We start from the raw sequence: 25,468 nt of genomic DNA, 5'->3' as shown, positions 1-25,468 counted from the left end.
ACTTCAAGATCTGGGAGCATAAAGATAGGGTTAAAATACCTTGAAGGGGTTTAGATAAATCTTTTAACCACATTCTTTTAGTCCCTTTTACAAAATGTGACAGCTGTCTCTGACACCAACATAACTAGGCAGATGTTGTTGGCTACAGGAAATGGAAAGGGCTAAACTGAAAGAGCCACTGCTCCACCTCCTATCCATGTGCATCCCCATGTGACAAAGTTAGAGCAGATCATATATGAGCTCCTGTAACATCTGCAGATGAAACTGAAACTAGCTGGCTATCAGCTCTGAGCACTAGAAACAAACAGGCAAAACAGAGCTGAACATAGGCACTACTAAATAGTTTAAAAAGGCTTTGAGGAACCTTAACAAAAAATGCCTGTGGCATGGTCTAGAAAAGCTCGTTTGCCACAGGCAGTTCCCTCGAGACCAAAGTCATGCAGTGCTCCCACACTCACGTGAAAGACTCGAGTCTTAAACAATTTGGTTATGATCAGATAAAACACAAAAGAGGGAACAAAAATAGCTTCCCCATCTCTCCTTTCATCCAGAAGCAGGTGAATCACTGACTTAAAAGACATCTAGTGGCAGATAAAAAACTATAGAAAATGACTAATCTAAAGGATGTTATTCTGGAAACTTCCAGACTTCCCATTCCATGGAGTCTTAGAAAGGAGTGGAGTTCCAGTTTTTCATTAAACCGTGAATACTAGACAGAGACTAAATGATAAACCAAGTTATGGAAAAGCTTCCCAGACAACTGTAAGTCAAAAGGACTTGTGAAGCCTTAGGCAGTACTCCTGCTCTCCTCTATCACCTAAACCTCCCTTCCTGCTGGCAAGAGAAGGCAGCAACCACACTGTGAAACCTGAAAGCCTGTACGACCTAAAATTCCAAGTCAGGCTTAAACAGCACTGAAGCATAGAGAGCTGTGTATATATATATATATATAAATACATATATATATATAAAGATTTTTCTTCTTTTCATAGATAAAAGACACAAGATATTAATTCTTCCGACCTCAATGTTTTTGGTTTCACTTACTCTGAACAAGTAAAAACCATCACCCCAGGAACTTACAGCAAAGCCACCACAGGTTCCTGGGACCAAGAGAATCCTGTTCAGCAAGAAAAAAGAAAAGCATCTGGAAAAGCCCACTGTAAGCTGGGCAGTGGAGAGTCAGCAGTACATGTGAGAAAGACTCCAAGTCCCATTTGCTTGGAAGGTAAGGAATAAGCAACACTAGCCTGAAAGAACCCAGATTCCACCCGCATGTAAATGCACAAGCAATACCAATCAACCTCACAGACATTTTTTAGTAAGACCTTTCAATAAACACACACACACACATATATATACAGCCTTCTCTTGCAGAGACAGTTAAGTAGTTCCACAATCAGGACGGGGCTGGCCAGTCAGCACCACCTGGCCAGTGGATCACAAGGTGCTGAAGATGCTCCTGTGTGCGTGCTCATGGTTACGGCATTGTTTCTGAAGGGAAGGCCAATAAGTCTTGGAGACAGGCTCAGTGCAAACACACACACAGCTGCAGTATTCTGTAACAGCTGTGTCACAGGGTAAGGGAGATGAGAGGGAGCAGCAGAGAAAAGAACAAACATAAACCCTCTGCCAAAAGTGTCTGCAAACAGTGTCCATCCATGGTAAGTCCAGTCAGATTTTGATAGAGAAGGAAGTTCCACATGAGCAACCCTTCTCTGCCTGGGGGTTGCTCACCACCTGGAAGGAGCTTCGGATCAGCTCTTGGCTGAAATCCACCATGGATCCTTTCACAAAGGCCAGGCTGTCCACATCCACAACCACACGGGCACCACCTTGTTCAAACACCCTGCAAAAAAAAGCAGCATATTTAACCACTAACTGTGCCAAAGACCTTACAGAAAAGCACAACCTCAGCATGCTCCTTATCTCACAGGCTTCCTCCCTTCAATGCAAGACACTATTATCTCACACATAGCCTTCCTGCCATTTTTGCCAAGAACAGTAACACCTGATCACCAAAATGTCCCTTTGTCCTTGCCTGTCATCGGGATTGATAACTGTGTCCAAGGAAAACTTGTACTGGAAGCCAGAGCAGCCACCTCCTTCAACCTGCAGCCTGAGAAACTCTGATCCTTCTGCAATCTCCAGCAGCCTCTGCAAATAAATAAAAGGAAGAGATCTAAAAGGCCTGCTGAACAAACTAGTGGACACTCACACGCCTCCTCTGCGCGACGGCAGGGCAGGCAGGGTGGAAACCCTCCCAGAGACACCAGGCCGCTCCGAGTCCCCCCACCTTCACGCAGCTCTCGCTGAGGAAGATCTGTCCTTCGCTGGGGCCGCTCTCCGTCGGGCCCGGCTCGGAGAAGGACGACGCCCAGCGCAGCAGGGAGCCAGCGGGGCGGGCAGGGCCGCCCGGGAGCCTCGGCAGCGCTCGGCCTGGGCACAGTGGAGCGGAGCAGCGGCTGCCTCGGGAAGAAGGGAGAGGGGGCGCCTCAGAGGGGTCCGCGCCGCCGGAGCGGGCGGCGGGCCGGGCCCCTACAGCCACCAACCCCTGCGGCGCAGCGGGGACGTTCTGTGCCCCCGAGGGAGGGTCCGAGGGGCCGAGTGTCCAAGGGTACGGTACCTCGTCCGGCCGCCCAGCGCCAACATCCACCACCGCCGCAGCGCCGCCGGCGCCGCCATGCCGGCCCAGCCCCGCCCCGCCGCCATGGCGGAAGTGCGGCCGCAGCGGGCGGGAGCGGCCGCGCCCACGGCGGGGCGGCACCGGGGCGGCTGTGGCGGTGCCTGTGCCCGTGCCCGTGCCCGTGCCCCTGCGCGGGCAGTGCTCGGCGTCAGCTTCAGTGAACGCGTTAGAGGCGCTCAAAGGCACGAAGCTGCTGTTCGCCTTTGGGGGCGTTTGCAGCCATGAAGCAGTGAAGAGTAATAAAATAAGCAGCGAGCGCTGTCTGTCCGCGCATGCTTGTCCCGGGATTGGCCGTAGGGTTATCCTGAGCAGAACCCAGAGAAGGATCAAGGTGCCGCCGCAGGGCAGTTGGGTAGGCTGAAGAGCAAACACGGGGGGTTTAGGGTTTCTCCCTGATTCCGGCTTTTCTGCTTTGCTCTCCTTTATCAGCTGGAGGCCAGTCGTCCCCAGTCGAAGCGCTTGCCCGGCGCTTTCACACCCACACCGTCCCTCGCCTCCCACCGCGGCGAGGGGGGCGGAGGCCGCGGCCCCGCAGGGCCCCCCCGACTCCGGGCAGGCCCCTGCGGCCACCCGGGGCTCGCTGCCCTCCCACGGTGGTTTCAGCACCTCCTGAACGTTTGCCGTGTGACAGTGGCCTAGCCGGTCGATCATGGAGCGCTTGTGGTTAAAAGAGTGTTTTATCTCTTTGTTCCTCATGTGCTTCTGGGGGAGGAATCCTGTTCCTCAGCCCTAGCCAGGCCCGTGGAGAGTCATACAGTGACTGTGTGAAAGACTGGTGGAAGAAAACCTGTCATCCCAGCAGGAGGGGGTGATTTACCGTCAGAGGACTTTAGGACCTTGTCACAGTTAGCTTTCTCACCATCCTGCTCCGAGCAAAGTGATTCTTCTGTAACCACGGGGTTTTGCTTTTTGTTCCACCCTGAGCATGTAAATAAAGACTGGTTTGAGCTGTTTAATTTTGCCTACTCTTGGGTTAGCTCTAATGATGCTAGGGTAAAGCCAGGAAAGTATCACAGGCAAGGTCCCAGCAGGACTGGTACTAATGCAGGCACCTGCAATAGTTGATGAATCCTCATCAGGAATATTGGAACATTGAATGTTTAAATAAAAACATATTGGGGTGTTTCTCGACTATTATGAGTGTGGCATCCCAAAAGCTGACAACTTTGGAGGAGGGGATGAAAACCTCGTTGGAGAAAAGACTCAGATGGATCATGCCTGATTTCTTTCTATATTGCATTAGCTTTCTTTCTCACTCCTGTCGGGTATATTAGATTGATCTTGCATTTCTCCATGTTGTGGCTGTATTCACTGTGAACACCTTTTGGAGAATGGATGTAGCCCCAAAAAACAGACACTTTGGAGTTGCTTTCATTTTTACTGTGTTAAAGTGACAGAAATGTGGCGTGCAGCTTCAAGGGTCTTTGGGACATTGCTGAAATGATTACTGCAGACTGAAAGAATGAGGAAAAGGGCAACTAGCATCACTCACAGTTAATATAATTAATAATCTGCTGTGCTGAGAGACTCATGGTCTGGGCACAACTTTTTGGTGTGACAAGGGGAGGTGGAGGTAACTAAGGAGAACAGCTATTCCCTTGCATCTCATCACTGGCCGTTTTTCCTTCAATCAGCTATGTGGTACAGGGATGGTTAGTCGCTTTTTTTTTCACGGAGTTACAATCTAGTTTTTCTTCCTTCTTGGATTCTTATAATTTTTTGATCATATTGTTTCTGATAGGTAGACACAATCTGTTTTTAAGTTTGTGTTTTGATTTTCTGTTCTTATTCTGGTTTGTGGTGTCCTGGTTTGGGGAGTTCCTTTAGCTCCCTTTAAGTGCACTGTATTGAAAAGATTTATCTGAGAGTTGAATTTTCTAGCTATTTTGCTCATTTCTCCTCTGCAATATGATGCTAAAATCATCTTTTATCTATTCTGAAGGGAAACAAAATTTTTTTCAGTGCTTCAGAAACTGGTGATAATAAAACCTCAGGCGTGGTGTTGAATACAAGAGTGGATGAGATGAATTTAAATGTGAGTTCTGACGATCTGTAGCAAAAGGAACATGTTCTGGCTGAAAGAACAGTTAAATTGATTAGTGTCTGTATGTGGATTTTTCTTGAGAACCTGTCTGCTGTGTTCACTGCCACTGTAGTGCCTGCAAGCACATTTGTTTACAGAGCTGCAAGTGCTGTGTTGGAGGGATTTGGATTAATCAGGTGTAGATGGCTGATGAAGTGGAACTTCAGACTTTATCCTCATGTAATAAAGTTGAGTTGGTTGAACTACAAAAATTAACAAGTCCAGTATCAGTCTTACTGGAGAGAATTTGTCTGCTCGCTTTCTTAGCCTTTTCCACTGGTGTTTCTGCAGTGCAGCATAAGCTCCCTGTGATGTTGGTAATCTGAAAGGACCTCCATCTGCAAAATAATGAGATCAGCCTGAAGTTGATTTGAATCTTTCTTAAGCAATTTTTGGCTCCAAGGGAACCTGGAGGCTTATGCCTGTTATCAGATGTCACAGGGGGCATGTGCCTAAAAGCAAGGTCTGTTTGGCCAAAGATGCTTATGCTGCCCTGGAGAATTTAAGCTTTAGTAGTGTTATTGCAAAACTGACACGATAGTAATGTATGCTATCAGCTAAAAACCTTGGGCAGAAGGTTTCTGCTTCTTTCCTCTGTAAAGGCCTTGGCTGTAGATTTACAGACATACACTTATTAGGCTTTTTACTACGCCATTTTGGGGTGCAGGGAGGGAAACATTTTCTGTGAAAATGTTAATTTGGATCCTAGATGCAATGATTTTTAGTTCAAAGCCTTTGAAATATGTGTTGACTTGTATGTAGATAGTCACTGCCATTGTGTAAAAGCATCTGTGAAGCAAAGATACCTGGTGAGTTGTTTCACAGGGAGGCATCCTGATTTAATGGACTGTGGAATTTGCTCCCAAGCAGATTCCAAGCACTGCTGATCCTGTGAATGTGTGATGGCACTTTGTGGTGTTGCTCTGACTTGACAGCAGTTCTGTTACCAGCAGTCAGGCAACTTTCTTTACCATCTGTAAGACTTGAAGGATGTGGATAAGGGAAGCCTTTTGAAGGGCATGCTTTCCATGTGCAAGGAAAAGCCTTTATCTGGGTCAGTTATAAAGTGTGCTAGTAGTGTTAAATACATGGCTTAGTCTCAGCAGGGGTTTTTTGAGGGTGTTTTTTTGGGTTTTGGGGATTTTTATTTGTTTGTTGGTTTGGTTTGTTGTTTGTTGTTTTTTTTTTTTCTTTAATAAAGTTTTGGTAAGTATCCTGCTATGCATGTGTCTTGAAACTGAATGCTTAGTTGAAATCTAAAAAAACACCCATTAAAAAGCCCCACACCCCTCTCTGATGTGACACCGTTTGCAGAGGGCCTGAGCAAAGCATGGGGTGCCACCTCTGAGTCACTGGGCTGTGCGGCTGCAGCTGAGCAGGCAGACACCTCACTGGGACAGAGGTCTGAAGGGGGACGCTGTGTCAGCTCTGCCACGTTCCTACCAAATCAGCACTCACGTGCCTCTCTACTGTGTTCTGACATGATCCCAGAAAGGCTAAAATTTGCTACCATGTGAAATTGGTGAAAAGTTGTAAACGTCAGTTTGGGTCAAATGCTTTCTGAAGCGTCATCTCGTTTGCCTTGGCATCCCCAGCACAAAGCAGGGAGTCTCTAGCAATTCACGAGTTTGAGAACCAGAACTGGCGTGTGTGTGCTCTGTGAAAGGCGGCAGACACGCCAGGTACTCAGCAGATGTAATTCTTGGCACTCGTGTTGCGCAAACAGCTTTCAACATGCAGAACAGGAGGCATGGGATATGTACGAACAAGGCCACGGACGAGTCTACCACAGCAGCTTTGTGGGCGTTGCTTTCTCCCCTTTCAGCGGGGGCAGCAAAAGAGCTTCCCGGTCCATGGCACTGTATCTGAGCCTGTCCTCCGGCTGCTGCCTTTGACACTGACGGTCCCAGGACAGCCCGGGAGCGGGCATGGCCAGAGGCAGCGCTTTTGGAGACGGTGTCAGTCCGTCTGTCCAGGGGCTGTAGTTCCAGCACACCACCACCACTCCCGGGCTGTCCCGTAGTCCCCTGTCACGACAGAGGCTGTCGTGAGAAACTCTCCCACCGCCCTTTTCGCGGCTGCAGCCTTGCCCTCGGCCGCGGGGGCGGGCGGTTCCTCCCCCCGGCCCTCCCGGGGATCGCTCGGCGGCTCCGGCCCGGCCCCGGGGCGGGGCCCGCCCAAGCTGACCGGCGGGCGGGGCCGCCGCGCTCATGTGACACCGCGGAGCCGCCGCCGCCGCTGCCGTGCCCGCTGCTGCCGCCATGGTGCCCTCCCCGCTCGCCTTGCTCCTGGCGCTGGGCGCCGCCGCCACCGCCCTGGCCGAGCCCCTCCGCTTCGTTGATTGCGGTGAGTGGCTCCGGCCCGCGGGGCAGCGGGAGGAGAGCAGCAGGCGGAGACGGCCCGGTAACCCCGACTCTTCCTTGCAGGTTCCATAGACGGCAGCATCCAGGAGGTGAACGTGAGCCCCTGCCCCACTCAGCCTTGCCTGCTCCACAAGGGGACATCTTACAGCATCAACGTCACCTTCGCCAGCAGTAAGGAGCACATCCCCAGCGGGAGTGGGCAGGGGCAGGGGATCCCCTCTGTGTCTCTCTGCTGGGACGGGAGAAGGGCAGCTGGAGAGGGATCTGGGTGGAGGGAGTGTCCCTTAGTTGTGTTCTTGCAGCCTCTGGGGTGTGTGAAGGGCACGTGTGGTATATGTGTGTTCTCCGTGTTTTGCAGAGATCGAGAGCCAGGGCAGTAAAGCAAGGGTCTATGGGGAGATGCTGCACGTGGACATACCCTTCCCTATTCCTGAGCCTGATGGATGCAAGTCTGGGATCCAGTGCCCCATTCAGAAGGGCCATTCCTACAGCTACCTGAATAAACTGCCTGTGAAGAGCGAGTACCCCAGTGTAAGTATGCAGGCAGCTGGTCAGCTTCTCAGCTACCGCCTATACTGGAGTAGTCTCACCACCTGCTGTTAAGGGAAGACACCTGTTCTGTTCTGGTGAGACAGAGTAGACTCCATACACAGCCTGGTGTTCTTTTTGCTGTGTGACCCTAGTTTCAAGTTCCCACTTTGGGACAGGCCCAGCTAAGGAAGCAGCCTAGCTCCAGCTGAGAAGTGGCTCCAGCTGCTCCAGTATCTTCCTGTGCCGTGCTTCCTGCACCAAGCTTCCCACCAGAGCCTGCTGCCTGCAGCTGAATGTTCCCAGACTGGGTGCGCTTGACTCTGGCGTACAGTTCAGCTAGGGATGCTGCAGGGTGCTTCCACTCTACTTTTGCAGGGAGTGGGAATTGAAGTGTGTGGAGGTCTCCTGTGTCATGTAACTGGGTGCACTCCAACCACAGATGGTGCTCCAGGAATCAGTGCATGAGTGTGGCCCACCTACTGCGTGCAAGGACAAGGCTCCAGCTCTGTTCTCTTTGTGCAGAGCTCCCAGGACCTCTTTGCTCCACACAAGTGATAACTTTTCTCCTGATGCCCTTGCCTTAAGATTTCCTGAATGTTCTTATTTCCCTCTACTTCTCTCTCTTTCAGATTAAACTGATTGTGAAGTGGGAGCTGGTAGATGACCAGGACCAGATGTTGTTCTGCTGGAAGATACCAGTGCAGATTACCAGCTGAGGAGCTCTGCCATTAGTAGGGTTTGGGGAGGGGAAAACTGGAAACAACACAGGCCAAATTCTTTTATATAATAAACATTTCTTACTGCTTCCTTCAGAGCTCTGCAGCCTCTGAGCAGCCAGCACTGTGTTCCTTGCAAGATCAGCCGCTGGCAGAGTGCTCTTACTGTGTTTAGGTGACACCCCTGGGGTGTTTTCCTAGCAGCTCAAAGGGGAGCAGTGTCTGCTGCAGGAGTGACTGAGCATCATCCTCCAGCCGCTCTGCGGAGGCAGGCGCTTTATCTGTTAGACATGGAGCTGTCTGTCCTCACAAAGGAATTTCTCAGTGATGAACCTGGCTATTGTCTGAGCTACCTGATAACCCTTCAGTGCCTCTTCTAGAATGCCTGCTGCATCCACCCTCCTGTGTTTCTCCTGCTCTGTTGTGATTGGGATGCCCCCAGGACCTGCATTTGCTATCCGTGCAGTGAAGCAGAGGGAGGGAGGAGGAGTCTTTCCCTGAGCTGACAGCCTGCTATGTCCTGGGCTTCTGCTCAAGCCAGCAGGACTCCAGCTGGGAAAACTTCCGTTTTGTGGATGCGAAGCCAAATGGTGTTCAATGTCTCTGCAGGGATGATTCTTTCTCTAACCAATATTTTGCACTACTACTAACTTGGAGCTGCTGTGAGCTCCTGAATCTCTTTTTATAACTTTCCTTTTAATAAAGGCTAGACAAAATCTGCTTGTGTCGCATTCTGTGAGTGAAGAGGATCAGGAGGAAAAGCGGAGTGTCTGGGCATCTTCTAGTTGGGATTCAGCTGGTCTTCTTAGCTGAAGGCATGAATAAAGGTGGTATGCTGGCCTAAGTGTGGGTAACCTGGAAGCAGCCAAGCATCTCTGTTGATGGTATCCAGCTGGCAATGTCTGGCTGTGCTCCTGCTTTGCTAGTCCTATGCAGGCTTGAAATTGTGCAAAGGCTCCCTGAAGAGGTGGTGGCATAGAACATAGCCTTGCTTGCTGCAGCATAGGTAAGGTCTTCATACTGAGGGCTCCAGGGCTGGAAAAACAACTGTCAGAGAGCCCTTACCAACTGCAGTAAGCTATACTTTCTCACGTGGGAGCTGCTGCTCCCTTGTGTGAGAACAAGGCAGGGTGTGAACAGCTACAACTTCCGTGCTGTCTGCAGGGACTGGAGCTGGCTCCTGCCGCTGGGCTGGGGATTTGGCCTGGCAAAGCTCCCTACTCTGGTTTGGGAGCAGGAGGAGGCCATGTGCCAGCTGAGAGGGCCAAGAATTGGCTTACAAGTGGGATGGCTGTGCCCTTGGCAGAGGCAAGACAAGCATAGTTCTGACAAGCCCCAGTGTCTTGAGCCACAGGGGCCCAAAATAAATGTTTTATTTAACAACATGAGAGAAGTTTCCAGCAGACTCAGTTAAAAAAAATAACCACCAACAACTTTACAGAAAGGAAGCTGGACCTGCTTCCCCTCCCCCTGCCCAGCTAGCATGGGGCACAAAGTACAGGGCTAAAGGCCACAGGGAGAGCTGCCCCTGGGGCCCCTCAGGCCTCTTTCCCATGCCCCAAGGTTAGGCAGCAGCTCTAGAAAGCTGGGGTGGAACCCCCATCTTAAGCTCTGGCCTGGACGCTTCACAAGGAGTGGGGCCAGCACCCGCGGTGTGGGTAAGGCTTGTCACTAGGTCAGTGCAGCAGTGGCAGGGAGGTGAACCCCCTTTCTTGCAGGGTGAGGGAGACAGGCAGGGCTGTGTGGCAAGGGAAGGTGTCCTGTGAGCCTCCATGACACAGGGCAATGTGACAGGCGCTGAGGACTGGGGTGGGCTCTGCTGCAGGAAGAGCAGGGGCTGGCAGGGCCAAGAGGGGTGCAGAGGCTGGAAGCTCAGCCCTGACCTATAGAGAGAGGTGGTGGGGAAGCTGTGCACTTCGAAGGCGAAGGAACAAAGAGCCTCGAAGCACCCACAGCCATGGGAGGCCCTTCTGTGTGCTCCCAGGTCCCAGAGCCATGTGCAGGGGAGCAGCCTCACCCCTGCTCTCCTAGAGCTACGCAGCTGCTGGGTTCTGGGCTGTCTGGGGCACGCAGTGGTGTGACCGGGCCAGGGCCACGTAGCCCGGCAGGCACTGGCAGCTGTAGGAGCCCTCTGTGTTCTCGCAGGTGCCACCTCGGCACAGGGGCTCAGGGTTGCCCACTTCCTCACACTCGTTGATATCTGCAAGGAGAAGGATTGGGCTGAGCTGGTGGCACAGTGAATAGTCCCACCCAAAGCCATCTCCTTGTGCCCCTGCCGCCCCCACTAGCCCTCCCACACAGGTTCTGTCTGCCCTGTCTCCCAACCAGTACCTTCAGTATGTCCACAGTGACCCCAGCAGCCTCCCATGCCCTCAGCATATCTGCAGAGCATCTGTAGTATCCAAGGGTGGCATCCCCAGTGTCCTTCAGCACAGTACTGAACCCTGCCCCATGTACACCAGACAAGAGTCCCTCCAAGCTCTGCAGCTGGTGACACCCCCGAGTAGCAGCTTTTGGCTAACAAGTTATAATAGCCTAAGATCTGGGGAAAAGGCCACTTCTAGCCTTGGAAAATGTTCTTTTCTGATCCAACAAGGTCAACCAGGCAAATGATGGTGGCCCTGAGAAGCCAGTTATCACCTCCAGGACCAAAACACAGGGGGACTTCGTGCTGCACAAACAATAGCTTATTTCATTAACCTGAAAACTGTGCCAAAGGGCTCAGTTGGCCAACTTGTCAGGCTGGAGTGTGCATGTGAGCCCTACAGCAGCTGCCCTCCTGTGACAGGTCTGCTCTGCTGCTTGTACTCACCTGAACACTCTGTCTGAGATACACCCACTTGTGGTGAGGCCATGAGCAGGACAGAGCACCCATGTGCAACCCCAGAACCATTGTTTACACCCACAGGTGCAAACAGAGCCCAAATCCTCACCTACCAAGGCAGGCCCAACCCCTCTGACCACAAACTCCAGACTCAACTCCCACTGGTCAGCAGGGAGTGGGGAGCAGCTGATGGGTTCAGCTGGCCACCCAAGGGAGAAAGAAGGCCCCAGCGGTAGCCAATGGACCCTGGGAGGACCAAAGTGCTCTGCCACCCCAGGGACCTTGGATTATCTCTAGCATAGGTGGAGGGGCCATCTGACAAAGAAAGAGAAGTGCAACCCCAGGGAGAGATGCTGGAAGCAAAATTTTAAGGGAGGTAAGAGAAAGCACAGCAGTCACAGGAGGAAGATGGAAAGGGGAAACATGAGAAGAGAGAGCTTGAGGAACAAGATAGATTTCACACACAGCCAAACCAATTGCTGAACTGACACTATGGACTCACACTAAACCTCAGGATCAGACATTGCCATGAACAGGATGGCTTGCTGGGAAGCCCAAGGAGAAGTCAGGCACATCAAGGGAGGGAGATGTGCTTTGCAGCCTCAGAAGCAAGGGAAAGTAAAAGCTGAAAGAGCAGACAGGCTGCAGTCTGGCCACCAAATCGAGAGGAGAAATGAAACAAGGACACTTTAGCCCAGAGAGACCCAAAAGCCAGAAGCAACAGCGTAGTGTTGCTAGCAGTCTGCACCAAGTCCTGCAGTTTGCCCACATGGGCAGGGGTGGGGACACACAGCCCACTTTCAGGGCATGGCTAAGCTGCTGCCATAGGGAAGTGAGAAGGGAAGTGCTGCAGCAGCTGCAGGAATATTCTAAAGGCCTGAAGTCAGCAAGGTAAAAACACGGTGATGACGAAGAATCAAGCAAGAGAACTGAAAGGAAAAAAACAGGTTGCAGTGTAAAATGGGGGCTAGTTAGTTCAGGATAGAAAAGGCAACAAGCAAAGGCTCCATAAATATGTTGGCAGGAAACAATGGGGAATGTCAGTCTATTTCTTATCAACAGAGAAAACAACAGCCAGTTGAGCTGGCTGGAGCAGCTAACACGGGTTTTGTTCCAGCCATCATAAAAACATTAGTGGTGATCAGAGAGGGCACAGACCATGTTTGAAGTGTTTAAACAAGGGTGCAGGAGCACAGGGAGAGAAAGGTCACAATGATGGAGAGGTTCAACAGCCAGAAATAAAGCAGTTACATCCATAAAGTTTTGTGGCAACACAAATTCATGTGCTAATGCTGCCTGCAGCCCCTTAAAAGCTGACAGTTCTTTCTGAGGTGGGAGCATAAAGGAGGCCTCAGAAAAGCAACAAAAGATAAATCTCATAACCATCTTCAAAAACAGAGAAGGGAAAATCCAGAATTATAGTCTGCTCACCCCTAAGCAGTTCAGGTTTGTGAGTGATTAGGTCATAACCCTCTAAAGAATAACAAGATCATTAAATAGCTGGTACAGATCAGTTAAGGCCTGATTACGTTAAGCCAATCTGGTTCTCTTCCCTGACCTGATAACTGGCCTGTCAGATAAGGGAGAACTGGTGGATATGATGTGCCTTGGCCATGGTGAGGATTTCAACACACTCTCACATGACACACTCAAACAGATTGAGAAAATACTCTCTAGATTAAACTGTGGCAATTGCACAATGGACCACACAGCTGCACTTCAAAGACAATTAGAAATACCTGGCTGTTACAACAAAAACCCTTTAAAGCACAGGCTGCAGTGGTCAGTCCTTAGCCCTACTCCAAGCAAATATTGTCATTAAGGTAGACAAAGCAAGAATCCCCATGCTTATAAAATATACGTGTGTGACACCAGGCTGCAAGCACTTTGCAGGGTTCAGACTTACTCTGATATAGTAGCAGTCCAAATTCAACCAGACAAAATTCATTGAAGGCAAATGCAAAACATTATGGCCAATGAAAGGAAAACTGTGTACAAATGCAGAAGAGGGAGTAACATCTCAGGCTGCCATTTTGCACAGCTGGCTTTGGGGTGGTATAGACCATGGGTTCTGTATGAAGAAGCTGCACCATTGTTTTGTACAGTAAGGATGCCCTGAGTTGGAGTAAGTGCTGTGCCTAAGGAAAAAGAGTGTCTTCATCTGCTCTGATGAGTGCCTGAGGTCTCAGCTGGCTTGGAGACATATAATGAAAAGGATGGACACATGGCATAGGGATCTAGAGGAAATGCAGAGAGAAAATTTGGAACCATGTCTCATAGGGCAGGGTGGAAAGTGAGGAATTTCACCAGGGCAGTGGCAAGTGTAGAGGACATTAATCACAGTAACAATGGCTTGTGATGTACAAGAGTGGTATGAGAAGACAAGAGACATCAGCCGCTCTCGGTGATGCCCCAAGCCGCTCTTACCTAGCTGCCAGCAGAAAGTGGCCGGCGGAACTTCCACGAGGGCCCTCCCAGCCGTATGGGAAGGAATCGGAAGAGCGGGAGCGCTCCTGCTGCCGTCCCGACCGGCACCGGCAGGGAGCAGCCGCGGCCAGGGGACGCGGGGCCTCACTCACCCACGCAGGCCATGCGGGTCATGTCCAGCTGGAAGCCGTCGAAGCAGTCGCAGGTGTATCCCTCCGGGACGCGCACGCAGCGCCCGTTCTCGCAGCCGTTGAGGATCCCGCACTCCTCCGCCTGCAGCCCCTCGAAGCCCTCGTAGAGACCTGGAGGGCGGCAAGGCGGAGTCAGAGCAGGGTGAGCCTCAGCCCAGTCACACAGGGAATATCGGGCATGCATGCAGCAAGACAGTGAATGACCGGGACTGACTCAGGACTGACTCAGAACAGCCAGGAACAGCGCTTGCTCCAGCCCTGGAGCAGCCCGGCCAGGGTGGGAACCAGGAGGCAGTCAGTCCCCACGGACACAGTCTGGTGGGGAGGCACTGCTGTGTCTCCAATACTCACCAGTTTGGCCGGGCAGGTAGCGGGGTGGAGACCGCGCTGGGCCATGGTGGAGAGGGCTGCCACGAAACTCACTGCTGGGTACCCTCCGAGGGAAACTGGCCTCGGGGCTTCCGTACTCAGACTCCAGGTAGTTGTAGTAGGGGCTGGGAAGGCCATAGTGGGGGTCTTCCAAGCCCGGTCCGTACTCATACCTAGGTCTTTCTCGGAGCTCACCCCCTCGCTCACTGTCTTCACTGGCCCCATTACACAGGAAAGCAAAATCAGCTGCAGGTAGTGAGGAAAAGGAAGGGTCAGTGCAGCCTGGCTCAAGGTCCACTGTATGGCCAGAGGGTGTGCATCCACACTGGGTCAGCTGAGCCAGACCTGCCTTCCAAAGCTGCAGCTCTGTAGTTTGTTGATTGTCAAGAAGACTAACTCCAGTCTGGGGCCAGCAGGTTCTTGAGCAGCAAGAACCCCATTTCCCAGGGTCCTCCCATCCCCAGCTACCACTGCCTCCTAACGTGTGCAGAAGCAGTGAGATGCACAGGGCAACTCTCCCCTCAAATACACTGGACTTGCTGCAAACCAGTTTCAGGCACATTCTACCCACTGGTGCAGCTCAGCCCTATTGAAGTGTGTGTGGGGTTAAGTACTCCTTGGGCTGGCTGCAACAGTGCAGAGATCTTATGCATGACATGACAAGTGGCAGCCCAGCCCATTCCCACCTCTGCTGGGAGATGCTTGCCCATGCCACCCAACTTACCAGAGGACCTGTGGGGACAAAGTGCACAGTTCTGGCCCCAGGCTTCGCCGAGCCGGCAGCAGCACTCGGTGTACGTGGTCTGCTGGCCATGCAGCAGGTCTTGGCAGATGTAGTCGGCAACGGTCTGCCAGCAGACGTCCAGGTGGATTTCATACTCCTCCAAGGTATCTGTGAGTGACACAAGCAAAGGATGCCATGGAGATCATCCAGAAGAGTGCCTGTCCATCTTGTCCTAAGATACATGACCATGTGCACCAGTTTCTGCCCCCTCCTTGCCCTGGCTGCACCCTGTACTGGTGCTGACACACCTCAGCCAGGCACCAAGACCCCACCCACTGCTCCTCTTGGAGGACTCAGCCATGGGGCAGGATGTATGGGGCAAAGATGTGCTGCAGTGGAGGATCAGTCTCACCTGCCCTGCTGGAGAAATTCACACACCGATTGCCAGTGGCATCCAGCACAAGAGGGAGGCTGCAGAAACAGTGGTAGGAGCCTTCTGTGTTCAGACACTCGCCATTGATGCAGTACACTTCATTCTGACATTCATCCTGATCTGCCCACACACAAGGACAGGGCAATGTTTCAGGCTGGCAGACATGAGCAATGTGACCCTTTTCCCTGCCCAAATGGGGACCTCATGGCCTCATGCCCTTCTCTCTTGTTCCCCAGGAGGGTCCTAGGAAACCTGTTACCTAGACCTGGCCCAGCAGGGACAAGTCTGGGTGTAGCAGCACAGCTGTCCCCCTGTGTGCAGTGGGGTGCCCACTGCTCTTTGAGGCCATCTTACCAACACACTCAAGCCTGCTGGAGTCATAGAAGTATCCTGTACGGCAGAAGCACTTGTAGCCAGGCACCGTGTTCAAACACTGTCCATTGCGGCAGAACTCAGAGCCAAATATCTCACACTCATCCATGTCTGAAAGAGGGATGGAGGGAGGGCAAGTGTCTCAGGAAGCAGAGCCTTGGAAGCAAGGTGTGCTGGGTGCTATACCTGCAGAAAGCTGTCACAGCACCTTGCCTGGATCGCTGACAAGTCCCTGAGTGAGCCCCCACCTCTCCCACAGGCCCCATGCTTGCGAGCAGAGGGAGAAGCACCTCCAGGCAGAGCAGGAGGAGGGATGGTGTGAGCAGGACACTCACAAATTCATGTGTATCTTAAGCACACAACCCCCATAGAGGCAAAGTGCCAGACTGAGCAAGGTGGCCACTGGGAGATCTAATCAGTAACTGGAAGAGCTGTGTCTTAATGGTCCACATCCCCATGGCTCATAATGGGAGACTTGCACCAAGAAAGAATGACTTGCAGCAACAAGGCAAGACTGGAGGTAGGGGCACTTCCAGCTCAACAATACTGGCAGTCTGGGATTTCTCTGGAATGGGGAAGGCAGCAGCAGGATGTTAGCATCCCCCACAATAGGCCTGGGGAGATAGTTTTATCAATGCATTTTCATGCAGGGTTTTACATACTGCTCTCCCTCTTCCCCCATGGAAGAAATGAAAGAAAATGGTGCTAGTACCTGTGAAAGAAACTTTTCCTGAGAGCAGATCTTCCTGGGGAATATAGCCCTTCCCAAGAGGGCAGATCTCTTGGTACTCCACTGACCAGGATACAGATGCCAAGAGGAAATGGAAAGAAAAGAAGCAGCTCGTTAGTGCAATCAAGGTGGAACTGGCAGGCAGAGCACTGGCCCTGCCTGGTGTGGTGGGGTCACAGACCTACCTGTGCCTGGGATGGGGCAGGGGTAAGTCTCACAGTTGTCACCCCAGGCTGCCCCCACCGTACAGCAGCACTCCTCCTTGGTGATGTTTTTGGCCAGGACGCTGTCACACAGGCGCACGTCACTGATGTGGTAGTAGCACTGCTTGCGCTCTGCGCTGTCAGAGACGTGGGCTGCACGTGTGTCGGAGCTCTCTAGAAAACAGCAGAGCAGGGATGGGATGGGGTCCTTGGCACCCCAGTGCAGCATCCCACACCTAGGAGGTCCCAGAGCACACCCCTCACCAGCAGTGTGGCCTTCCCAAGTCCTCACTTTCAGGCTCCCGAGCTCTCCCCAGACTAACACTTGCCCATTATCTGTGCAGGCTTGTACAGCCCTGTCAGCCCCTCATTTTTATCTCACCCCAGCCAGGGCTACCATGCTCCTGTCTAGCTGCCACCCATGCTGTGTCACAGTTGCCTACTCACCCACGGCAGCTCGGGGCTTGCACTGCCCTGCCTCTGTGTCGTACTCCTCGTGGTCACTGGGGCAGAGGCACAGGAAGGATCCCTCCACATTCTCACAAAGAGCAGTTCCGCACACGGCCACCATCAGCTCACACTCATTCACATCTGCAAAGCAAAGAGCAGCAGTGGGCAGCAGGAGCCCTGCCTCTGCATGGGCAGCCTGTGCATGGTCTGCAGCATGAAGCTACCCTGCAGTAGGGAGATGAAAGCTGCTAGGGATGAGCTGAGAACTACATTCACACTGTGGCTTGACACAAGTCTGGCAGGAGCCTCATGCCCTGCTCTTAGTGGATCCAGAGCCTGAACTCCAGCTTGCTGAAATCCAGTGTGTTGCTGGATCACAGAATGGTCTAGGTTTGGAGGACTCCAGTCCAACCCCCTACTCAGTTACAAGACCCACCAGGCTGCTCAGAGCTTTTTCTTCTTGGGTCTTTAAAATCTCCAAGGATGGCAACTGAACAAACATCACAGGCAACAGTTCCACTACCTGAAAATTTTCCAGTGAAAACTTTCTTCCTTGTAATACACCCTGCCTGATCTTTACAGGGACCCATTAAAGTACCTTTGTAGCACCTTCACTGTCTCCAACCCCCAAGGACCTCCTTTTCACCTGGACAGAATAGGGCTCCATGTTCACGATTAAACACTCACTTTTTCAGAGCCTGGTCCTTTGCAATCCCAAAGATCTGCTGTGATAAGGGAAGGGGTTTTGACTCCATGAGCTGCCCTGTCCATGTGAGTGATTCTCAATGCGTGAGAGCAGTCCCTGTCTGTGGTCTGGGAGCATCACCCAGCAGGGATGGCTCTTCTTTGCTGACTGCAGACTCACCAATGCAGTAGTGCCCAGAAGGTGAGCTCTCATAGCCACGGTCACAGAGGCAGCGGAAGGAGCCATCCGAGTTCTCGCAGAAGCCGTGGCTCCCGCACAGCGTCTCATTGGCACATTCATCAATGTCTGCAGCAAAGCCAAAAACAAGAACTGTCCTAGTCGCCACTTCTCCCAGTGGACACCCCTACTCAGGTCTTTTGGCTCTGACCCCAAGATCTGGGACTGGGACAGGCATTTCCTTGATGTGAGGGACTGGGTCTGGCTGCTCCAATTACCTATGAGTATGCATGTTAAGAGAAGCTTCTTGCAACACTGAGAGCCACAAAGAAGCCATGTGAAAAGAGCAATAGGGGCAGGGGGGAATGGGAAATTGATGGGAAGTATGGGAGGTGACTGGCAGGAGTGGCTGAGGGTAGCAGTTTCCTGCAGAGGTGTAAAGGGACACAAAGCCTACAAGCTCCAGCTGCTGCATGGAAACTTTCTTGGAGCAGTCAGAACAGCTGTGTGTCCACAACCCAAGGTTCCCAAGGCCAGGGGCAGCTCCACATGCTAAGGCTGAGTCTTAGTGCAGTCCAGAGCCCAGTGGCTGGCAGCAACCCTCCCTGCTGCAACCTTCCCTGAGCTGGGGGGAGCCTCAAAAAATGCAAAACCCCCTTTGCTCTTTCCTCTTTGCTGAAGTCTAGGCTTGAAACCCAGACTGACTAGTCTAGCATGCTCTGGTACCAGCAGCCTTTCCACTCACCCAGGCCTGCCAGGCAGGTGACTGGCAGTGGCCCCAGCAAGCACAGCTTACAGGGAGCTGCGGTCCAGCCCCAAGCCTGGAATGGCTGTAACCTGCCCAGGACTCTCCCCAAGCGGAAAGCAGCACAATGCAGTGTCTGTTCCAGATGCCAGGAAGAGAGAAGTCTAGACGCAAGCAGGCAGCGCAGCCAAGAAAACAAATTCTCAGCATTATCTGCCTCTCCACCAGCCACACATTTCCTCCTCCTCCTCCTTCTCTCTTGCGCCTCTGGCAGAGATGTTCCTGTTCCTGCCAGGGTGAGGGGCAGGGAGAGCCAGGGCTGTACTCACCAATGCAGTCACCCAAGGGGGTCCAGTGGAAGCCAGGCTGGCAGCCCATGATACACCGGTAGGAGCCCAGGCTGTTCTGGCACCGCCACGTGCCGCAGATGGCATCCCCATATTCTTTACACTCATCCACATCTGCAGAAAGGAGAGCAAGGGGATGAAGATGGTCAGATGGGGACCCTGTTTGTTCAATGCAGCACCTGGGTCTGCTTTGGCTGGCCAGAGGTCTTGAACCAGTGCTAGTCCTCCTTACAAGTCACCAGCATCTTTGAGTGCTGGGAGCAGAACTGCCCTCCCCCTGCACTGGCTTCTTTCATCCCCTCAAATTCTGGGAGGCTGATCTTCCCAGCAATGAGCTCTCACCCACGCAATCATCAGTCTCCGGGGAGTGTTTGAATCCATTTTCACACAGGCATCTGTAGGAGCCTTCTGTGTTCAGACACTGGCCTTGTGAGCACAGGGACTTGTCTGCACATTCATCCACATCTGTGAAATCAAGACAAAAACGTCAGCCTGGATCTCAAAGCAGGGCAGGAAGCAGAGGGCAGGACCTAAAGTTTGTTCCTGCCACCCTTCAACTCACCTTGGCAGCTGACTCCACCAGCCACATTTGAGAAGCCAGGAGCACAAATGCAGAAGTAGGATCCTTGACTGTTAAGACATTCGCCATTGGGACTACAGATCTCACTGTTCAGGCACTCATTCACATCTGCAGAGGAAGCAGAACCGTGCACCCAGCCCTGGGGTACATCCTTCACCAAAGCCACATGGATTCCCTGTTCCCAGTCTCCTACAGGCAGCCCTCAAAAGGCTCCTGGCCCCTTATTTTCTCATCATGGAAACAGAGATCTTCCCTGTCCATGGTGAGCCCAAATTTGACTACAGCCTTATGGATGTGCCATGCATGGTGGCATCACTTGCCTTGGCACCAGCAGCCTCCCTGCTGAGAAAGAAGGGGGATCCAGTATGTCCTGGACCCAGAGGGCTGATGGATGGGGTTCATACCTTTGCATATGGTGCCATTGATGAGCTCAAAGCCAGTCTGGCAGTGGCACTCATAGGAGCCCAGTGTGTTTCTGCACTCTCCCCCCAGGCACTGGACAGCAGGGTCCTCACACTCATCCAGATCTGCCAAGAGGAAGGGCACAGCACAGAGTGAGGCCCCAGCTCTTGCCACCACTGGAGAAGATCCCCATCCACAGAGGCATCACCCAGATGTTGGCCTGCAAAGCGGGTTTGAGCTGTCCTCCCAGACCATCCCATCACAGTGAGAAGAGGGTAGAGACTCCCTGTTACTGGGGTGTGCAGATTCAGCCCAGACTCTTCACTCCCTTCCATCATAGGGACCAGCAAAACACTATCCCAGCACCAAGTCAGTGGTGCCCAGTGACAGGACCAAAGGCAAGGGGCACAAACTGAAATACAGGAGGTCCTGCCTGAACACTCTTTCTGTGACAGTGGCAGAGCACTGGCCTAGGTTGCCCAAAGACATTGTGGAGTCTCCCTTCTTGGAGATACTGAAAAACTATCTGGATGTAGTCCTGGGCAGGCAACTGTTGGTGGCTCTGCTTGAGCAGTGTGTTGATGAGATGAACTCCAGAGGTCCCCTCCAGCCTTAGACATTCTGTGACTCTGTGAGCACAGGGGTACTGCTAACCCCAGTGTCTGTCTCCAGCAGACCTCTACTCTGCATACAACAACCACCAAGAGGCCAATGCAGAGTCACAGTTGTTGACAAATCCTCCCTTCAGCCGACTGCACAAGAGCAAACATCAGCAGAGCAACGCAGCACCAGCCCTACCTTCCAAGGCTCTGCTTTCTCACTTGCCAGACTTGTCTACAATATCCTTCTCGTGGAAGAGCTGTCCAGGGGCCTACAACAACTCTTACCCAACTGCAGAGCTCTCCACAAACCCTCTCTCACCCAACTCTCCCAGGCCTTGGCCGGAATCTGCTGTCACTCTGAGGATTTTGCTCACAGCAGAGGAGAGAGGGATACCTTCCCTCACACAGAGGGCTGCAAGATGCCAGCAGGCTGCCTGCAGCCCTTGAGGTAGGGGCAAGCACGGGAGAACACGGCACTGACAGGAGGTAAAGCCCTGAGACTGGCAGCTCCTGAAGGTAGGGAGAAACACTTTCCCCTTTGCAGAGCACTGAGCATGCCACAGGCACAAAGAGCATCGATCCCTACCACCTCAGGCAAAATTCCCAGCTTTTCACTCTCAAAGGGTTGCAAGAAGCAGTATTATTGAATCCTTCTGGACAGGAACCAAAATCTAGTTTATTTACCAAAAAACTATCACAAAACCCTTATCATGTTTCAAATATGAAACCTAAATCCACAGATAAGGCCACCAGCCAAGGCAGGGAGGAACATACCATCCTGCCATCAGGTCAGTGTGACCCAAACAATATCAAACCCTGATAAGATGCCCTCATGAAATGGCTGGGACAAGGTGGCTGAGCTGGGGCAGCTCATGTGGAGTCTTGGGAAAAGGGGAGGGCAGATGTAAGGCATCAAACCACGGCTCTTCCATCACACCCAAAAATCAAATGCAAAATTAGTTCATTTCACACTGGCTTTCTCAGACATCAAAACAGAGAGAATTAAGGGAGGAAAACTTCCCTCTACTCCCCTCCTGGAGGCCCCCTTACAGGGGGATCCTTCTGAGAGTCACATCAAAGGCAAGATCTTACATTTGCCAGCTACGTGCAGGCTGCAGGGCTCTGCAGTGCTCCAGAGATAAATTCTCAGCACGTGGCCATTCTTTAAACAAATACCTTTGCCAGCTCTGCCCTTTCCCTTCCTTGCTCCAAACAGGGAATTTGCATCAAGCCATTTCAAGCCCAGGATATCCCCCCCCAGTCAGCCATCAGAGATGGAGTTTTGCTGCTTGTGCTGGGGCAGTTGAGCTGTAAAGCTGGGACTGAGCACTCTCATGTCTCAGCACTGCAACCAACACAAATCAGTGCTGCTGTTAAGTCTCCGCCAGCATACCTGGCACAACAGAGACCTTGTTCTAAGCTTTTCCTTTTAAACATGTCCAAGTTATATTAGAGACTGGAGAAAAATTATGAAACCTGGGTGCTCACAGTCTCTCCATGGGCAGGCAGTGGACCCAAGGTTTCTCCTTCTGTTGAAGACCCACATTTGATGCATATGCACACAGTTCTGAACTAAAAGACACACAACTCTGCCAATGTTTCCAGGCCCCCTGTACTCCTCTGGCCTTTGTCATCATCTTCTAGATCATCACTGGTCCATGAATCCTTCCCCCCATCCCTTCCTGTGTGAGCAAAATCACCTTCCTGCTGCTCCAAGTGACATATGCTCGCAACCTTCCATGCTCTCTGCTGAACAGGAAGCTAAAGAGTTGGAAAAGGATCCTGAGGCTAAAGAAGCCCTCCTGTCCCACCAGTAACCCAGCTATGGCAATGTCTCTTCCCTCATTTCCTCCAGCACCCCCTGCTCTGTTCCCGGGGAAGGGATACCTTCACACATGCTGCCATCTCTGGAGACAGCATAGCCGGTGTCACAAGACATGCAGGAATAGGAGCCCTCAGTATTGAGGCAGAGTCCGGAGGGACAGGGAGCCCGAGCTGTGCATTCATCAATGTCTGCATAAACACATGAGGGAGAGAGGGATAAGAGGAAAAAATGCAGAGCAACCATGACTAAGGGGCACATGTGCTGGGGGAACTAGCCAGCATGATGGCCAGGACTCAGGCAGAGCCAAGTGCTTAGGGAGAGCCTAGGGAACTCTCTGGACTGAGTATGTGACACTTCAGAGTGTCTGGACACATGGCTCCTTAGTACCTTGGCAGCTCTTCCCATCAGGTGCCAGCTCGTAGCCACGGTAGCAGGAGCAGCGGAAGGAGCCATCCAGGTTGACACACTGCCCGTGAGCACAAGTCCCCTCCACGAGACACTCATCCACATCTGTGTGACACAGAAGGCAACATGGCATGGGAGGGTGCTCACAGCAGTCCCTCCACACAAGCTATGAGTGCAATATGCTCTGGCCAAACAGGCTGGCTGACTGCAGGAGAAGGATGCTGCCTGTGCCCCTGCTCCTTTTGAGGCTTACAGGGAGCGCTGCCGTGGGGGGCAGGGGTGCTGCGCAGAGGCAGCCCAAATTTCTCACCAATACATCTTCCGTTCCTGGGCCGGTAGCCAGCCCCACAGCTGACACACTGGTAGGATCCTAGTGTATTGACACATCTCCCACTGGGGCAAGAGCTGGGATCCATGCACTCGTTGACATCTGCCAAGAAACACAGTTCTTTCAGGCTCCCAAAGGTAAACAGTGCAGCAGTCTCCAATGTCCTTTCCAGCTGGATCCTCAGAGTTTCCCTCCAGGGCACAGTGACACCCAATAGGAGTTGAGATGAGTTTGCTGGGGCTTAAACAAAATCTCTTTTGGCCCCACCTATCCCTCAGGATCCTACACCCACATCTGAGAGCTGACATAAGTCAGCAGCAAAACTCACTGCTGCAGGGTGTTGCCCAGGCCAGGAATGTGCATGGGCAGAGAGAGGGATCAGAGAACATCTGTGCAGGGCCATCTCATCAGGGTGTTTCGTAACTATGATTAGGATGCAACCTCCAGCTCAGTTGTCCTTAAGACAAGTGCTTTCTGGAGGCTGTGTGGGGGGAAGCAGCATTCTGTGCATGCCCTGTTTCCTGTACTGCCTCCTAAAATAGCCTCCACTCTGTGATGGAGATGAGCTACTGAGAAAGGGGAGTCTTTGATCAAGCACAACATACATTGACAAGAGTGAAAGCTTTGAAGGGCCCAGGTCTTGACATGTGAATGGGATGCAATGGGGATGGGTGGCCTGAGTCTCTGCAGCCTGCTCTCCCTGCAGTCCACCTGCCAGCATGACAATTTTGTGACAAAGCCAAGGTGGCATGAAAATATATAGGCATGTCCTTCCATAATGGGAAGCTGGAATGGGCTGGTCATTGGGGAACTCCATGGAGAGATGGAAGAGAATCTTGGGAGAACTCCATTCCCTCTGCCCAGGAAAGACTGTTCCTCCTGCAGTCAAAGGAGAGGACAGGCAGTCCTTGGGGAGGGCACAGGGCAGACAAATGTGGGAGTGTCCTACCTCCCTTAATGGAGGAGACACAGAGTGATGAGAAAAGGAAGTGTTCAGCCATGTACAGGGTAGGTTGGAGGGGCAGGGGTTGCTGGAAGCAGCAAGCTTTACCTTCACACTGTCCTCTGGGGCCCATGGCAAAGCCCTCCTTGCACTGGCAGTGGTAGGAGCCAGGTGTGTTGATGCACTGCTGTCCTCGGCAGATAGAAGGCTGCTCACATTCGTCTCGGTCTGGCAACACACAGGGAGACAGTCCTGAGTCTTCCTCCACCAGTGCCAGGAAGGCTGGGTGCCAGAGAGCACATGCTCCCCCTGCAGCTGGCTCTACCCAAGGGATCTGTGCTGAGGCTCTCCTCTATCCCCCACCTGCCCCAGCATCCTCCTAGCCATGAAGCAGTGATCAGGGCTGGCATTACAAACTCCTGCCTGGACCATCATGGGCAAGGTCCTATCCCCAAGCAAGCAGGAGAGTGATTGCCATGATCAAGCTGTCTATGGCAGGCCTGTGGGAAGGGAGGATGTGCAGGTGTGCATGTGTGTGTGCACATTGATGAGAGAGTGTGAGGTTGAGAGAACAAAGAGGCCCTGGAGAGATGGCAGCTCTGTGCCAGGTGAACACTACTTACCCTCACAGCTTTGCTTGCCCGCCGAAACAGCCAGGGTGTACCCAGAGTAGCAGAGGCAGAAATAGGAGCCTACACTGTTGATGCAGCGACCTTTTCCAGCACAAGGGTCTTTCAGACACTCATCTTCATCTACCACCAGGCAGGGAAGGAAGACCAGCAGTCACCACCTTCTGCTTGCAGCCCCTGCCAGCCCCGCAGAGCAGCAGTGGGCAGGGCCTCAGCACAGCTGCCAGAAGACCTTCCCCAGAAGGACTGAATGGGCTGCTGTGGCCCAGAAGGCAGAGCAGTCAGACCATCAATTGCCAACCTACCAATGCAGTGGAGGCGGCTGGGGTCCAAGGTGTAACCAGGGTGGCACAAGCAGCTATATCCCTCTGGGGTCAGAACACAAGCACCAGCTCCACAGGAAAGGGGTGAGGAGGCACAGCCACTGACCCCTGCAAAGAGAGAGCACAGGGTTGGGAGCAGCACCAAAAGGGTGCATGGAATCTGGTGCCTGCTTTGTGTCCCCAGCACCATACCAGGAGACTGCTTTTTCCCTTCTTGGAGAGCGATGCTGAGCCTGCTCCTCTCCTTCAGAGAGCCTGCACCCACGGGACAGCAGGGAGGACACAGCAGACCCTGTCACCTCCTGGGGCTCCTGCGGCCTGAGCTGGCATGCCCCAGTGCTCAACTGCACTGCAGCCCTATGCCTTAAACTAGAC

At 52.5% G+C, this 25,468-nt stretch overlaps 3 protein-coding genes across 5 annotated transcripts in view; 1 reads left to right on the top strand and 2 right to left on the bottom strand.

Annotated features, from left to right (window-relative positions):
• Positions 1-1,299: 1,299 nt before the first annotated feature.
• On the bottom strand, positions 1,300-2,785 carry ISCA2 (iron-sulfur cluster assembly 2). Its single transcript, XM_064715004.1, has 4 exons — positions 2,627-2,785; positions 2,297-2,465; positions 2,042-2,157; positions 1,300-1,849 (listed from the first exon to the last, which is right to left on the bottom strand). The coding sequence occupies exons 1-4, from the start codon at positions 2,710-2,712 to the stop codon at positions 1,675-1,677; spliced, it is 546 nt and encodes a 181-aa protein (XP_064571074.1). The 5' UTR covers positions 2,713-2,785; the 3' UTR covers positions 1,300-1,674.
• A 4,166-nt stretch (positions 2,786-6,951) lies between these two features.
• On the top strand, positions 6,952-9,097 carry NPC2 (NPC intracellular cholesterol transporter 2). Its single transcript, XM_064715003.1, has 4 exons — positions 6,952-7,115; positions 7,196-7,303; positions 7,491-7,663; positions 8,293-9,097. Exons 1-4 carry the CDS (start codon positions 7,031-7,033, stop codon positions 8,377-8,379), a joined length of 453 nt encoding a protein of 150 aa, XP_064571073.1. The 5' UTR covers positions 6,952-7,030; the 3' UTR covers positions 8,380-9,097.
• Positions 9,098-9,718: 621 nt separating this feature from the next.
• The window catches only part of LTBP2 (latent transforming growth factor beta binding protein 2), a 70,651-nt gene continuing 54,901 nt past the window's right edge, over positions 9,719-25,468 (bottom strand). For all 3 annotated transcript variants that reach the window (XM_064713549.1, XM_064713550.1, XM_064713551.1), the window contains 20 exons: positions 25,076-25,201; positions 24,765-24,893; positions 24,250-24,369; positions 23,181-23,300; positions 22,853-22,975; positions 22,528-22,653; positions 20,041-20,163; positions 19,619-19,744; positions 19,399-19,521; positions 19,039-19,170; positions 17,968-18,093; positions 17,100-17,243; positions 16,635-16,826; positions 16,432-16,512; positions 15,702-15,830; positions 15,327-15,467; positions 14,915-15,082; positions 14,173-14,436; positions 13,783-13,932; positions 9,719-10,579 (listed from right to left, as the gene is read on the bottom strand). In XM_064713549.1, coding sequence (XP_064569619.1) covers positions 10,413-10,579; positions 13,783-13,932; positions 14,173-14,436; positions 14,915-15,082; positions 15,327-15,467; positions 15,702-15,830; positions 16,432-16,512; positions 16,635-16,826; positions 17,100-17,243; positions 17,968-18,093; positions 19,039-19,170; positions 19,399-19,521; positions 19,619-19,744; positions 20,041-20,163; positions 22,528-22,653; positions 22,853-22,975; positions 23,181-23,300; positions 24,250-24,369; positions 24,765-24,893; positions 25,076-25,201 — 2,810 coding nt within the window. In that variant the 3' untranslated portion in view covers positions 9,719-10,412. The remainder of the gene's footprint in view (positions 10,580-13,782; positions 13,933-14,172; positions 14,437-14,914; positions 15,083-15,326; positions 15,468-15,701; positions 15,831-16,431; positions 16,513-16,634; positions 16,827-17,099; positions 17,244-17,967; positions 18,094-19,038; positions 19,171-19,398; positions 19,522-19,618; positions 19,745-20,040; positions 20,164-22,527; positions 22,654-22,852; positions 22,976-23,180; positions 23,301-24,249; positions 24,370-24,764; positions 24,894-25,075; positions 25,202-25,468) is intronic.

The sequence above is a fragment of the Zonotrichia leucophrys genome, chromosome 5 (assembly GCF_028769735.1).
Source record: "Zonotrichia leucophrys gambelii isolate GWCS_2022_RI chromosome 5, RI_Zleu_2.0, whole genome shotgun sequence".
NCBI classification, from domain to species: domain Eukaryota; kingdom Metazoa; phylum Chordata; class Aves; order Passeriformes; family Passerellidae; genus Zonotrichia; species Zonotrichia leucophrys.
This window is presented reverse-complemented; position numbering and strand designations above follow the sequence as displayed.